The sequence below is a fragment of the Geotrypetes seraphini genome, chromosome 13 (assembly GCF_902459505.1).
Source record: "Geotrypetes seraphini chromosome 13, aGeoSer1.1, whole genome shotgun sequence".
NCBI classification, from domain to species: Eukaryota; Metazoa; Chordata; class Amphibia; order Gymnophiona; family Dermophiidae; genus Geotrypetes; species Geotrypetes seraphini.
In genome coordinates, this window is record NC_047096.1 from 2105006 (window position 1) to 2120133 (window position 15128).

General features: G+C 45.5%; 1 protein-coding gene across 6 annotated transcripts in view; it reads left to right on the forward strand.

Annotated features, from left to right (window-relative positions):
• The window catches only part of ATP2B4 (ATPase plasma membrane Ca2+ transporting 4), a 125998-nt gene that overhangs the window by 89559 nt on the left and 21311 nt on the right, over window positions 1–15128 (forward strand). For all 6 annotated transcript variants that reach the window (XM_033919418.1, XM_033919413.1, XM_033919417.1 and 3 more), the window contains 11 exons: window positions 566–727; window positions 1467–1681; window positions 6536–6778; window positions 7432–7673; window positions 7760–7994; window positions 8128–8307; window positions 8458–8545; window positions 8792–8898; window positions 9167–9358; window positions 9446–9659; window positions 10529–10740. In XM_033919418.1, the coding sequence (XP_033775309.1) occupies window positions 566–727; window positions 1467–1681; window positions 6536–6778; window positions 7432–7673; window positions 7760–7994; window positions 8128–8307; window positions 8458–8545; window positions 8792–8898; window positions 9167–9358; window positions 9446–9659; window positions 10529–10740 (2090 nt within the window). The remainder of the gene's footprint in view (window positions 1–565; window positions 728–1466; window positions 1682–6535; window positions 6779–7431; window positions 7674–7759; window positions 7995–8127; window positions 8308–8457; window positions 8546–8791; window positions 8899–9166; window positions 9359–9445; window positions 9660–10528; window positions 10741–15128) is intronic.

Genomic DNA, 15128 nt, shown 5'->3' on the forward strand with positions numbered 1-15128 from the left:
TCTGAAATCAAACTAGTTGAGGAATAACAATGATATTTTCCTTTTAAGCGTGTCTTTCTTATTTTATTGTCTTGGTCTCTGTATTCTTTTGTGCTTGGGTTTGTGTGTGTTCATCTTTAAGCTGTAGTATTGCCTTAGACTGCTTAAATCCAGAGGGATCAGTCTCTGACTGCTGTAACGACCCCTTCAAAGAAGGCAGCTGGCATTTTCTGCCCCAGCCCGAGTGCCACCTGGTGGCGGGGGAGATAACAGCATGTCATCCATCTGTCCTGATGGTGCTAGTTTGAGGGAACATTCCCTTTGAATGGTTGATGTGACAGGGGTCCTGACTAGGGCCTGCAAGTGGCGGCTCTCTGCTTTCTGGTTCCTGTCAGTCAAACAAGGTTTGGGGAAATTTCTACAGCCTCTGGCCAGTCGCCGCCACTTCTTATTGTCTCTTGCCAAGGACATGGGCTTAGAACAGATACAATATGGCACCTCCAAGGTACCCTGTCTTCTCTTTGGAGGGGTCATGGGCTGCTGTCCCTTTCTTTGACCATTGCTCATTTTGTCCTCCGGCATCCAGCAAAGACTCAGGATGGTGTGGCTCTGGAGATCCAGCCATTGAAGAGCGAGGAAGGAGGAGAGAACGAGGAGAAGGAGAAAAAGGTCGTCAAGGTTCCCAAGAAGGAGAAGTCGGTGCTGCAGGGGAAGCTTACCCGTTTGGCCGTTCAAATAGGCAAAGCAGGTCAGTAGTCTGAGGAGAAATGATTCATCAAGATGCGATGAGGGCTTGATAAATCCCACACATCAGGTCACCAGGGCTCCTAGAAATTCCACCCTCCTGCCTGAGCTTCTGTGACTTGGGTTTGCCAACATCGCTGAAACAAGTGCTCTGTCTGCCTAATTCCACCCAACTGAAGTTGGAACTGTGCAGTGAAAAGACCCACTGTGGAGTTCCCACGTCATGCAGATGAAAGTGGACCACTTGTTCCAGTGGTGGCAACAGCAGCGTCAGACAGCAAGGTGACGGGGAAGGGGATATGTTAGTGCCGATTTGGAGGAAGTAGGAAGGTTGGGAGACTGTTGAGGACAGAAGGGCTAAGAGACAAACTTGAAAGAGGTGAATTAAGGGAAATGGTGAAGAGGAGGGGGGGAGTACGATGGTAAGGGTGAGGGGAGAGAGTGGGAAAATGGCAGACATCTGTGCTTTAGCTGACAGCAGTGCCGGAGGTGATTGCGATTCTGATTGGGGTTTTTATTTGGGGGGGGGGTTAGAAGACTGCTTATTCCTAGCAGCCCTTTCAGTGCCATGTTAAGGACATTGATTTATGAAGCTTTCTTTCCCCATGGAAACAGTGAGAAAGCAGTTTTACAAAGCCAGATCCTAGAAGAGCTGCAGTCGGGACGTGGACGATGGAGGGTGCCAAAGCCTGGTGTACTGAGGGTGTCACACTGATTGTAATAACGTTTCACTTCTTCTCCAGGGCTGATCATGTCTGCCATCACCGTCATCATCCTGGTTTTGTACTTTGTAATTGACACATTTGGTGTTCAGGGTCGGCCATGGCTGGCAGAGTGTACCCCAATCTACATCCAGTACTTTGTCAAGTTTTTCATCATTGGGGTGACAGTGCTGGTGGTGGCAGTGCCTGAAGGGCTCCCCCTGGCAGTCACCATCTCCCTGGCGTACTCTGTGAAGGTAAGTTGCCTGGTGACAGGAAAGGGGAGCAGAAGCAGAAGGAAAGATAAATGTTTCTAAACCCCTTTCCCCCCTCCCTCCAAAAAAGTGTATCTTTGGTTTTAACATGTTTTCAGTTTATATTTACCAGAAGAACAGGAGATCACGCACGGATATGCAACAGCAAGAAGAAAACACAGGTGATAAGTGGAAATCCAAGATTCTCTCACGTCTTTATTGGAGTGTCAAAATGGACTCTTCAGGCAGCCGTGTTTCGGCTGCTTAGTCTTCATTAGAAATCTAATGCATTTTTAGATGTTAATTTATTCGGTCAGTGGTTATATTGATTTACGGAGGGTGGTAGACGCCTGGAATGCCCTCCCGAGGGAAGTGGTGGAGAGGAAAATGGCTATGGAATTCAAAAAAGTGTGGGATAAAAGTAGAGGATCTCTAGTTGGAAAATGAAGGATGTAAATTAAAGAACTAAGGCCAGTATTGGACAGACCTGCATGGTCCGTGTCTCATATATGGTGATTTGGTGTAGGATGGGCATCAATGGGAACTCCACTAATATGGAACAGGAGAATGTACCTGGCCAGACTTTACGGTAGGGATGGTTGGATAGGCTGGAGTGAGCTGGGACGGCAACTTCAGCGTTTGGAACCTAGGACAATACCAGAAATATCAAAGAAGAGACAAGTTAATCTAATCATGGATTTTTAAAATGAGTATAAGAACATAAGAGATGCCGCTGTTGGGTCAGACCAGTGGTCCGTCACGCCCAGCAGTCCGCTCACGCGGCGGCCCTCTTGGTCAAAGACCAGCGCCCTAACTGAGACTAGCCTTACTAGCGTACGACCTTGTTCAGTAGGAACTTGTCTAACTTTGTCTTGAATCCCTGGAGATTGTTTTCCCCTACGATAGCCTCCAGGAGAGCGTTCCAGTTTTCCACCACTCTCTGGGTGAAGAAGAACTTCCTTATGTTTGTACGGAATCTATCCCCTTTCAACTTTAGAGAGTGCCCTCTTGTTCTCCCTACCTTGGAGAGGGTGAACAACCTGTCCTTATCTACTAAGTCTATCCCTTTCAGTATCTTGAATGTTTCGATCATGTCCCCTCTGTCTCCTCTTTTTCAAGGGAGAAGAGGCCCAGTTTCTCTAATCTGTCACCGTACGGCAGCTCCTCCAACCTCTTAACCATCTTAGTTGCTCTGGGCAAACTGGATGGACCGTTCAGGTCTTTATCTGCCGTCATTTACTATGTTACTATGATTTTATATGTTTTTATTGATTTATCATATTTGCTCATACTGTATACAAGGGTGATTTGAAAAATTCAGTAAAAAGGCAAGTTAAACAAATATTTTTTTAAATTTGAGAGAACCTATTTTTCTGATGGGATGGAAAAACTGGACACTCACTGGACCAAGTGTACAGCCCTTGATGGAGACATTGAGAAATGTAACTGGTTTTTAAAAATATATATTTAATTGCTTCTTTTTTTTACCAAACTTTTCAAACCACCCTTGTATTTCATTTTATCTATTTCTGTGGTTCATTAGACTTCTGATGAAGGCTGACCCACCAAAACAGCCGTGCCAAAAGACTTCTTTGATATCTCCAACACTGCAATAAAGATTGTGAAGGAATCCTGGTTTTCCACTTATCCCACTTGGTTTGTTCTTTCAGTTTATTTGGGGGATTTTGTATCGGTGTATAAAAATTGTGAGAAGTCCTTTGTTTGTGCATGCAGATCAAATAGCAAAATGCTGGAACCAGCTACCACTTACAGTAGGATCTTGAGACCAGCACCTCGGGTTCGGAAAACTTCTAAAAGTATTCCCCCATGTCTGTTCTTGGTTTTTATTTTTTAACCTATTGTTTTTAACTTCAACCACTTTGATTTGACTACATTTAAGTCCAAAAGGAAAAAGTTGTCTTTCCAAAAAGAAAGTCATGTTAGAGACTCTTATTTCTGTTTGACAAATTTTTCAGGCTTTTCTTCCAAAAACAGACGTCGACTTCCTATCCTAATCTACCATTGGATTTCAGACCAGAGCCATGTGACGTTGGTTCTGTCTTGTAGCTTTTTGGATGCTGATCACAGAAATGACTTCAGAATTTTTATAAAATGTAAGGTTTTCCAGAAAGTTGTTACAACACATGTGTGCAGTTCAGCTTTAATATATTAGGGTGTTGCTTCTAAGAGAAGTTGATGATTTAGCTGGTTATTTAAGCTGAAAATGTATTAATACACTATACCAGTGGTTCCCAACCCTGTCCTGGAGGATCACCAGCCAGTCAGGTTTTCTGGACAGCCCTATGAATATGCATGGGACAGATTTGCATGCCTGTAACCTCCCATTTTATGCAAATCTCTCTCATGCATAGTCATTAGGGCTATCCCCAAAACCCGACTGGCTGGTGGTCCTCCAGGACAGGGTTGGGAACCATTGCATTATACAATAATATATGAGGACAGAGGTTCCTATCAAATCAATAGGTTAAAACCCCCCAAACAAACCCACTGTATATCTAACCCATAAACTCTCAGGGAGTCTTATCGTAATCAAAGCTTATAGTGGTCCCCTCTTTGAAAGTTATTGGAACGCGACAACATGATATGTTTTCAGTGATGGCTCCGCAGCTTTGGAACGCATTTAAGAGAGGAAAATGACTTGAGCCGTTTTAAAAGTAATTTAAAGAGTTTTCTGTTAATCTTCAAATTATGTTCAAACTTTATATTAGTTTTCTTCTTTGATTGCACTTTTCCCTTCCTATTGTTCTTTCCATATATGGTTCTCCTCTGTACTTTAAAACACTGAATTGTAGTTCTTTTCCCTCTTACCTTGTGTATTAGTCGGTCTGTAAGTCTATTTTTCTAACCCATTATTTTAAATTGTATATCTAAATATGTGTTTCTATTTTTATCAATTTTGTACCTCGCTTAGTAAAACTAAATAAGCGATTCATCAACTTGATATATTCTCTTAGAGATCCGTGGCTGGAGTCGTGAATGCGGCATCTGTCCAGGTCTCACTTCGTCTGGTTAGCTAGAACTAGAGTCACCATATGGCTCCAGAAAAAGGACAGCCGGGTTTTACTTCCATTGCTTAGAACATGAAGAAAAACAAAAGCTGCAGCGTGACGGCTGAAATGTCGGTTCTACCTGCCCAGACGCGGCGAGACTCAGGCAACTGAATGACTATGAATGACTATGATAATACTGGCTGAGGTTTATAGGTTAGATATACAGTGGGTTGCTTTTTCACAGATTGACATGGAAATGGGTTAAGCGGAAGGTGCCAAGAAAAGCCAGGACTTCACCGGTGAAGGTGGCCTATGAATTGAATTCTGGCTGTAAAGCCGGATTCCCCATACTTGTGCGTCATGTGATCAGCGTCCAAAAATCTGCCAAACACCCAAGCGTGTTATGGAAACGGGGATCGTGTGGTTCAGTGTAAGAGATACAGAGTAGAATTAGGAATTTTGATGGTGACAAAATTCCCTCCGTTATCAGGCAGTGATGAAGTAACAAAACCGTAAGAAAAACACAGTCAACACATTCAGCTTGAAACCTTCCCAACACCCAAACAGTGACAACCCTACCTATGAAAACCAGACGATCCAAATACTGCAACAAGCCCGAGAGCACCGAGACGCCTCATCTTGGGAGAGCTGGATTGCTACAGATCCCTACATCGTCAGTATACCCTAACACAAACTGTGTGCTATGGCACAGATTCTGGGTGGTGCTGGCTGACTGCGTACAGAACGTGGCGAGAGGCACGGCCTGTAGTCAGTCAGCCAGCGCCGGCATCTCTCCGCAACTTTTCTCCTCCAGCACCCCCCACCACCACCAGCGTAGTAATAGCAGGTTCTGCGCATGTGTGGACATCGACGTGATAATGTCACACACGCATGTGACATCATTGAACATTTCGGGATGCCCTTCAGCCACGGCACTAAGTTTTAGTGTGCCGGACACTGCATTAGCAGAATAGCTTGTCCTCAATCGCACACACCGGCCCTCGCCAAATACAGAATAATTGACCAGAAACCAGGAGCAAAATAACAGAGAAACTGAACTGGAAACCTGAGAAATCAGACCCTGCAAATAATGCAGTACAGAAACATATTTCCTAATGCACGATGCAAAATACAAGGATATCTCATAAAGAATAAGCAGGAAAACTCTGTGTAATCCTGGGGGTGAACAGTGGCTACAGCAGCAGGACATGATGTGTCCAGCCATCAGGCCAGAAATGTGACCTGACCAAAATAGTTCTGCTGATTGGCCTCCATGTGCACTCATTCTGTGACTTCTTTTTTTGTAATCCTTTCTATATACTAGGAAAGGTATTACAGGTACAAGTTCCTTATATCGGAAATCCTTGGCATCAGCATATTTCAGTGTTTGGAACTTTTCAGATTTTGGAATAGCAATGTTAAGTCGGAAAAAGACCATAAAATTACCACCAAACCTTTTCATTTCAAAATAAGGCAAATATTAAACATTTCAAACACAAACATGTTCCAAACTCCTGGAGCAATACCTTCAGTTTTCGGAATTTCAGATAAAGGATCTCGTACCTGTCCTTTTCAACGTAACTGAAATAATCATGCCGATTAATTGATCTGAATCTGAGCATGCATATGTACCCCCATCACTTGCTCCTCTGCAACCTGCTTCTGCCATAGGGGAGAGATGGATATGAAAGGGGCTGTTGGTTAAATGTTACGGCCTCTTCTGACTTTGGGACACTATTTTCCCTGCTACCTAATGTGATTTTTGTACTTTGGTCATTGTGATTCTTCCAGATAGTCAACTGTTAGGAGATATTAATTTTCATTTTTTGGATGATCTCTTGAACAGAAAATGATGAAGGATAATAATCTGGTGAGACACCTAGATGCCTGTGAAACAATGGGCAATGCCACGGCCATCTGCTCGGACAAGACGGGCACGCTAACCATGAATCGCATGACGGTGGTGCAAGCCTATGTGGGAGACACCCATTACCGCCAGATCCCAGACCCGGAAGCTATCTTGCCTAAAACTTTGGAGCTGATTGTAAACGGCGTCAGCATCAACTCTGCCTACACGTCCAAGATCCTGGTGAGCTCCTCCCCTTTTCCTGCTGCTGCTCTCGCTGGGTTTGGAGGGGAACTGCTGCTCGGACGTCTGATACTCTTGGGAGCAGGAGGGGGCTGAGATTCTGTGTGGGGGGGCTGCTTCTTTGGTGACTGGTGTTCTTGGGAGGGGGCTGCCACCTCCTAACTGCTGATCCTCTGAGGGATGCAGGGGGGGGTGGGGGTTGAGGCTGCTGCCTTCTCCTTTTGCTTAGTGCAGGTCAATAACGTAAAGGAAAACCTACACAAAGCCTGTTTTATAGAGGAAAGAAAGCATTTGCTTTGTAGATTACTAGTATATGTAGGTCGATGCTTTCAGGCGTGAGCGTGCAATGCTAGCCATAGAAGTGGTGCCGATGCTCACACCTGAATGCCATAGGAACGTGTGCAAGTTATATTCTAAGGTTACTTATACAGTTGTTGAGTATTGAAGGGATGTGGCTGTGTTCTTATCATTTACATTCACAAGTACGTATCGGTATCTCGGTCAAATGTTAACCCCCTTCTGTACAGAATTATCTGTTCTGCTGACCCCGAGACTCTGCCTGCTAATTTGGAGCTGGAAGATGTCAAATTAGTAATGTGCCTGAGCCAGGGCAGAGCAGGTCCTTTTCACTCATGTGTGTCTCTTCTTCTCAGCCCCCAGAGAAGGAAGGCGGTCTCCCAAGGCAGGTGGGGAACAAGACAGAGTGTGCGCTGCTGGGCTTTGTTCTGGACTTGAAACAGGATTACCAGGCTGTGCGCAGTGAGGTTCCCGAGGAAAAATTCTACAAAGTGTACACATTCAATTCTAGCCGCAAATCTATGAGCACCGTGCTGAGAAACACGGATGGGAGCTTCCGCATGTACAGCAAAGGAGCTTCAGAGATCATCTTACGGAAGTACGCAACTTCCTGACCTCTTTTCCTCCATTCTGCGCTCTCCCTCTCCACTGGTGTAAGTGATGTCTCGATTCTTCTTCCTTTAGGTGTACAAAGATCATAGATAAAAATGGAGAGGCCCGTGCCTTTAAAGTCAAGGACCGGGACGAGATGGTGAAGAAAGTGATAGAGCCGATGGCTTGTGAGGGACTCCGGACCATCTGCCTGGCGTACCGAGACTTCCCGTCTGGTGCAGAGCCGGATTGGGACAGCGAAAACGAGATTCTCTCGGACCTGACCTGCATGGCTGTGGTGGGGATCGAAGATCCTGTGCGACCCGAGGTAAAGTCCTCTGATTCACTCCCAGAGCTTAGTGACCGTACACCCCACGATATTCCAGCAGGGCAAGTTTGCTCTCACTCAAGTGCTCCTCCTCCTCCTCCTTTCTTTCACATGCCCCTCTCGGTCTCTGCAGGTGCCCGAAGCCATCCAGAAGTGTCAGCGTGCCGGCATTACCGTTCGTATGGTAACAGGCGATAATATTAACACAGCCCGGGCCATTGCCACAAAATGTGGCATTATGCAGCCAGGAGAGGACTTTTTGTGCCTGGAAGGGAAGGAGTTCAATCGTTTGATCCGGAACGAAAAGGGAGAGGTAGGGACGCCCAACACCTTCCTCCCATCTCCCTCTCCTCTCTTCTCTCTTGCCCCTTATCCTCTCTTCTGTGCTGGCTGCACTCTTCCCCTCCTCCTCCTCCTCCTCCTGACTTCTCTCTCTTTTCTTTCTTCCTGGATTGCGCTGCAGGTGGAACAGGAGCAGTTGGATAAGATTTGGCCCAGGCTTCGCGTTCTTGCTCGCTCATCCCCCACAGATAAGCATACGCTGGTAAAAGGTAAGGAGAGTGCTTTTGACTCCTAACTCCTCTCACCTTGGGGTTCTGCATCCCCAACCCATGTGATGTCTGTCTGTCCAAGTTAGATTGTAAGCTCTTCCGAGCAGGGACCGTACACCTTTCAGCGCTAGGTAGAGCACTTGCTCCTTTTCACAGCCTGTAAGGCCCCTGAGCAGAAGCTTGTGCAGAGCGGGTTTGGGGCATTTTTTCACCGCTTCACAGTAACTCTCGCCCTCTGTGTTTCAGGGATCATTGACAGCACAGTTACAGAACAGCGTCAGGTAGTGGCTGTGACCGGAGATGGAACCAACGATGGCCCAGCATTGAAAAAAGCTGATGTGGGATTTGCTATGGTACGAATCATCCCTGGACTGAGGGCCCAAAGTCCTTGGAGGGGGAGACCAAACTGGTCTGTCACATACCTTTACCCCAGGGAGCAAAGGTTTTAACACAAACCACAAAAAAACAGCCCAGTAGCCCAAATTTTACAATAAAAACCAGCGCGAGGAGAATGGGAAGGAAAAGGAAAAAAAACCAAGGAATTATAGATGCAAATCATGAAAAGGGTTGGGCCGAGGGAGCCGGTGTGGCTGCTGTTACAACATGTCTGATCTTCTGCAGGGCATTGCTGGTACAGATGTGGCCAAGGAGGCATCGGATATTATCCTGACCGATGATAACTTCACCAGCATCGTGAAAGCTGTGATGTGGGGACGTAACGTGTACGACAGCATCTCTAAGTTCCTGCAGTTCCAGTTGACGGTCAATGTGGTGGCTGTGATCGTAGCATTCACTGGGGCCTGCATCACTCAGGTACTCCACCCTCTCCCTGCTGCCCCCCTTGGCTCACCAGGCCCTGAGGACTGGCCTTTTTTTCAACCTTTCTCGCTTCTTTGCCAGGACTCTCCACTGAAGGCTGTGCAGATGCTCTGGGTGAATCTCATCATGGACACCTTTGCGTCCCTGGCGCTGGCGACAGAACCACCCACTGACTCATTGCTTCTGCGCAGGCCCTATGGACGAAACAAACCTCTCATCTCACGTACCATGATGAAAAACATCCTAGGGCATGCGGTTTACCAACTGACCATCATCTTCACTCTGCTCTTTGCAGGTCAGTCCCATCATCCATTCACACCACTACCTGCCTTTTCCAGTGTTCTTTGGTCACTGAAGTCTCTTCTGTCTCTGCTACCACCCTCTCGCCTGTTCTCGTCCTCTGTCCTCCCACTTCTCGTCTACCGCCACCCTGCTCTGCGCCCTCCCACCTCTTCTACTCCACTGCCACCCCACTCTGCACCCTCCTACCTCTCCTCGTCTACCGCCACCCCACTCTGCGCCCTCCCACCTCTTCTGGTCCACTGCCATCCCGCTCTGCGCCCTCCCAACTGTCTTCATCCACTGCCACCCCACTCTGCACCCTCCTACCTCTCCTCGTCTACCGCCACCCCACTCTGCGCCCTCCCACCTCTTCTGGTCCACTGGCATCCCGCTCTGCGCCCTCCCAACTGTCCTCATCCACTGCCACCCCACTCTGCACCCTCCTACCTCTCCTTGTCTACCGCCACCCCACTCTGCGCCCTCCCACCTCTTCTGGTCCACTGCCATCCCGCTCTGCGCCCTCCCAACTGTCCTCATCCACTGCCACCCCACTCTGCACCCTCCTACCTCTCCTTGTCTACCGCCATCCCACTCTGCGCCCTCCCACCTCTTCTGGTCCACTGCCATCCCGCTCTGTGCCCTCCCAACTGTCCTCATCTACTGCCACCTTGCTCTGCGCACTCCCTCCTCTCTTTTCATTAGCGCCTCTTACCCTTGCTACTGCCACATCCTCTGCCACACCGACTCTTCTGTTGTCCTCTTGTTATAACAAACAATGATATTTGTATAAATCTATGCTGCTGTTGTGTGACCTGACTCTGGCGATGTTTCAGGACAATGACTCCACTTTCTTTTACATGGTTTTAACTCGCTGTGTGGCAGGTGAAAAATTTTTTGATATCGACAGTGGGCGGAACAGCCCCCTCCATTCTCCACCTTCCGAACACTATACTATCGTTTTCAACACCTTTGTTATGATGCAACTGTTTAATGAGATCAATGCCCGGAAGATCCACGGAGAGAGAAATGTCTTTGAAAGCATCTTCAGGAACCCAATCTTCTGCACCGTTGTCCTTGGCACCTTCGCCTCTCAGGTAATCGCTCCTACTCATCTTGCCCCCCCCCCCCCCCCACACACACACACATACACACTTTTCCTACTGACTCTCCGCCTTGTTACGGCACTTTCCTCAAATCACAGAAAGATCGGGAAGATCGGTGGGATAATTACCCCGTAGGTCTTCTCTGGTTCACAGCAGACCCCTCTTTTCCTCATGCAAAGGTCGCTGGTTCAGAAACCAAACATTCGGCAGTGTATTGTGTATTCTGCTGGCTTTTGGTTTACGTTTATTCAACCGACTAAAACGTTAAAACAGTTTTAAATAAACCAAGTGGAACATTTGGTTTATTTAAAGCTGGTATAATTTTCATTTCACTTTTATTTCATCACAAAGAGGTTTACAATACATTTCTTTACAGAAGAGTCATACAATCATATGAAATAAAACAATAGACTAGAAATAAGAACATAGAATAAGTAAAATCCAATACCAGAAAGGGGGTTGTAAGATAACATTCAGACGCTGCCTGAAACGGATTCTTTCTTTAGATTTTATTAACAGTTTCAGTAACAGAAACAATTTACGGACTAGAAAGGCATCTTTAAAGAGAAAAGTTTTGAGCTTGGTCTTAAATTTTTCAAGCGAGTTCTCTAATCGAACATCTAATGGGAGGGCATTCCACAAAGAGGGGGCAGTAACTGAGAAAATGGATTTACGAGTAGTATCGTGAAACAGTTCGCATATTGAATTATCAGGAAAGGAATGGAAAACAAAGATGAAAATATTATAATCTAATATAATAAAACCCTAAACCACGCATGCGCCTGTTTTCCGTGAGCTGTAGGGCACCGCAGGTAGGAGTGCGCATGCATGCAAATCTTTTTTTTTTTTCCCCTCTCTCCCCCGAGACAGCTGTCGGCGGCTGTAGGCTGTGGCAGCTGCAGGCTGCCGGCAGCTAGAGGTCCCCTGCCCACCCACCCCACTGCCGCCTGCGTCGGATTTGGCGCTTGCTTTCTCTGATGTCATCGCTCCTCATGCCAAAGTTAGAAAGGTATGGGGAAGGGGCACGGACACGGGGTAGGGGTAGGAGTGCAAAGGGGGGGGGGGCGGAGAGGAAGATCACGCCCGGAGTGGACCGACCACCCTCGCAACCATCCCCCCCTTACTACTGTTGTCTGTGAACGGCTCTGTTAGCAGTACAAGACTTTAGCCCTGAGGTTGTCCTCTTCAAGCACTGGGCTGTCTTCTACCTGAGGAAGGATATGGGGGTGAGAGGAGTATAGGAAATGCTGAATCTCTTCTGTTCTTGGACAGCCCATTGGTGGTCAATAAGTCCAAGACCTCCTTGGGGGACCTGGATGAGTTAGATTGACTCTGGCATCAGTGGATTCTTTGGGCCCAGAAAAAGATCCTTCAGAGTTCTGGACAAAATTCTAGGAGGGCTTGCAGGAGAAGGAGGAGGAGGCAGTGCTTCTAATGGAGGATGCCACAGTTGAAGATGTGTTGCCTTCCTTGATCACTCAGATCCGCTCAGTGCCAAAGATGTCAGATGATTGGTCAGCAGGAAGCAACAACACAAAAATTGGTTTCTGGAAAGGATTAAGAAGCTGACCAGGGCTTGCCCAGTATCAAAGAAATAACAGTAGAATGGGACACCCCAGATATGAGGCTCAAGGTAGCAAAAAAGTTTGCATCTTTTGAAAGTAGGGTGTCAGTGGTGACTTAAGAAGATGATTAATCTGATGGAAGGGGGAGCAACCCTAAAAGATCCATGGGACCTTCTTAGAAGCGCTTATCAAGCAGGCCTTTGAAGTGGTGGTGCTCGATCTGTGGGGATTATGTTGCTTAAACTTGTTTCCAGTGAACAGAACAGTTGCCTCAGAGTTCTGTGGTGGATGATTAGGCAACTGCTCAAGATGGATGTAGCCTTTTCACTCATTAGAACTTCAGCTAAGAGGATGGCCCTATTACTGGCTGTGCAGTTTTCTGTGGCAAAGAAGCTGGTCAACAGATGTGACTTTGAAGGCCTGCGTTACAAGCTTCTCTTTAAAGGAAAATTATTTTGGGAGGAGCTCAACAAGTTGTTAGTTTGGGCAAATCTCAGATGCCCCAAAAGGTCACTCCAAGGAAGTAAATCACTTCCAGTCAGCTAGAAGTCACTTTAGGAAAGCCAGGAGGTATATCACCCAGGGAAGCATGAGCAGTTCCTAGCAGAGCAGGTTCTTGCCCAAGGGTCAGCCCTTTTTGAGGTGCCTGCAGGAGTGGACATGAGGCTAAAACTGAAAGCTGAGATGTCCAGGAGATGCAATTAAGTTTTGAGGGCCAGTACTTTGGGTGGCAGTTTTACTAGAGGTGGCCCCAAATGACTTCAGATTAGTGAATCTTTTAAGTTATATTTGAAGGTTGTGTCCTATTTTCTCATCCCCTCACTGACAGTTTCTAAGTTTTCCTTTTCCAAACTCTACAAAAGGCATTGGTAGTTTATTTGGTACAGAAAACAGTGCATTCCTTCCTCCAGGAGAACAGGAAACAGACAGGTACTCAATTTACTTTGTAATGACCAAGATAAAAGGCATGTTCTGTCCCATATTGGACCTCAAGTACATTAACGTATTTCTACAAATTCCAAGATTCCATAAAGAAACCTTGAGATCAGTGATTAGTAATGGTCCACCAGGAAGAGTTTCTTAAATTGCTGGACCTGACATAAGCTTATCTGCATATTATTCTGGAGGAATAAGAATAGCCTTACTGGGTTAGACCAATGGTCCATCAAGCCCAGTAGCCCGTTCTCACGGTGGTCAATCCAGATCACTAATACCTGGCCAAAACCCAAAGAGTAGCAATATTCCATGCTACCGATTCAGGGCAAGCAGTGGCTTCCCCCATGTCTTTCTCAATAACAGACTATGGACTTTTCCTCCAAACCTTTCTTAAAACCACCTATGCTATCAGTTCTTACCACAACCTCTGGCAATTGCATTCCAGAGCTTAACTATTTTCTGAGCGAAAAAAAATTTCCTCCTATTGGTTTAAAACTATTTCCATGTAACTTCGAGTGTCCCCTAGTCTTTGCAATTTTTGACGGAGTGACAAATCGATCCACTTGTACCCGTTCTACTCCGCTCAGGATTTTGTAGACTTCAATCCTATCTCTCCTCAGCTGTCTCTTTTCCAAGCTGAAGAACCCTAAACTCTTTAGTCTTTCCTCATTTGAGAGGAGTTCCATCCCCTTTACCATCTTGGTCGCTCTTCTTCAAACCTTTTCTAGCACCACTATATCTTTCTTGAGATAAGGAGACCAGAATTGAACGCAATACTCTAGATGAGGTCACAACATGGAGCGATACAGGGGCATTATAACATTCTTATTCTTGTTAACCATCCCTTTTTAAAATAATTCCTAGCATCGTTTGCTTTTTTGGCCGCCACCACACATTGGTTGGAAGGTTTCATTGTATTGTCTACGATGATACCCGGATCCTTTTCTTGGGCGCTAACCCCCAAGGTGGACCCTAGCATCCGGTAACTGTGATTCAGGTTATTTTTTGCATCTCTTTGCATTTGTCCACATTAAATTTCATCTGCCACTTGGACGCCCAGTTTTCCAATTTCCTAAGGTCCGCCTGCAATTTTTCACAATCGGCATGCGTTTAACAACTTTGAACAGTTTAGTCTCATCTGCAAATTTAATCACCTCATTTGTCGTTCCAATTTCCAGATCATTTGTAAATAAGTTAAGTAGCACCAGTTCCAGTACAGACCCCTGTGGCACTCCACTGTTTACTCGCCTCCACTGAGTGTTATCTTCATTTTGCAATTCTAGGCCAACATTTTCAGTTATGTGCACGCCCGTTCAGGTTAGCCACAGCTCCAAAGACATTCTCCAAGGTGATCAAGTTTATTCAAGTTTCAAGTTTATTCATGTTTTTTGATTAAACACTTATCCAAAGGTACAAAGCGTTGTACAAAGAGTAAAAAATAAAAGGACATTAAACATTTTAAGAAATTAAATGTACATGATTCTTTTTTTATTTTTAATAAATATTTTTTATTCTTTTTTAAATTCTTACATCAAGTGAAATACATGTAATACATTCAATTATGAAAAAACACTTGAAATTATTATTAAATGTTCTTACAATGTGAATTAAATAAACCCTTTATCAGAATTTTATATCATATTAATATTACAATAGTTTTCCCTCCCTACCCCTTCTATATGTTCTATACATGTGTTATGATATCTGATCAGTAGAATAATTTGTCAATGGTCCCCATATTTTATTAAATTTTTTAATATAACCTTGTTGTAATGCCAATACTTTTTCCATTTTATATATATGACAAATTGAATTCCACCAAAAAGTGTAATTCAATTTAGTGTAATCCTTCCAGTTCTGAGTAATTTGCTGTATGGC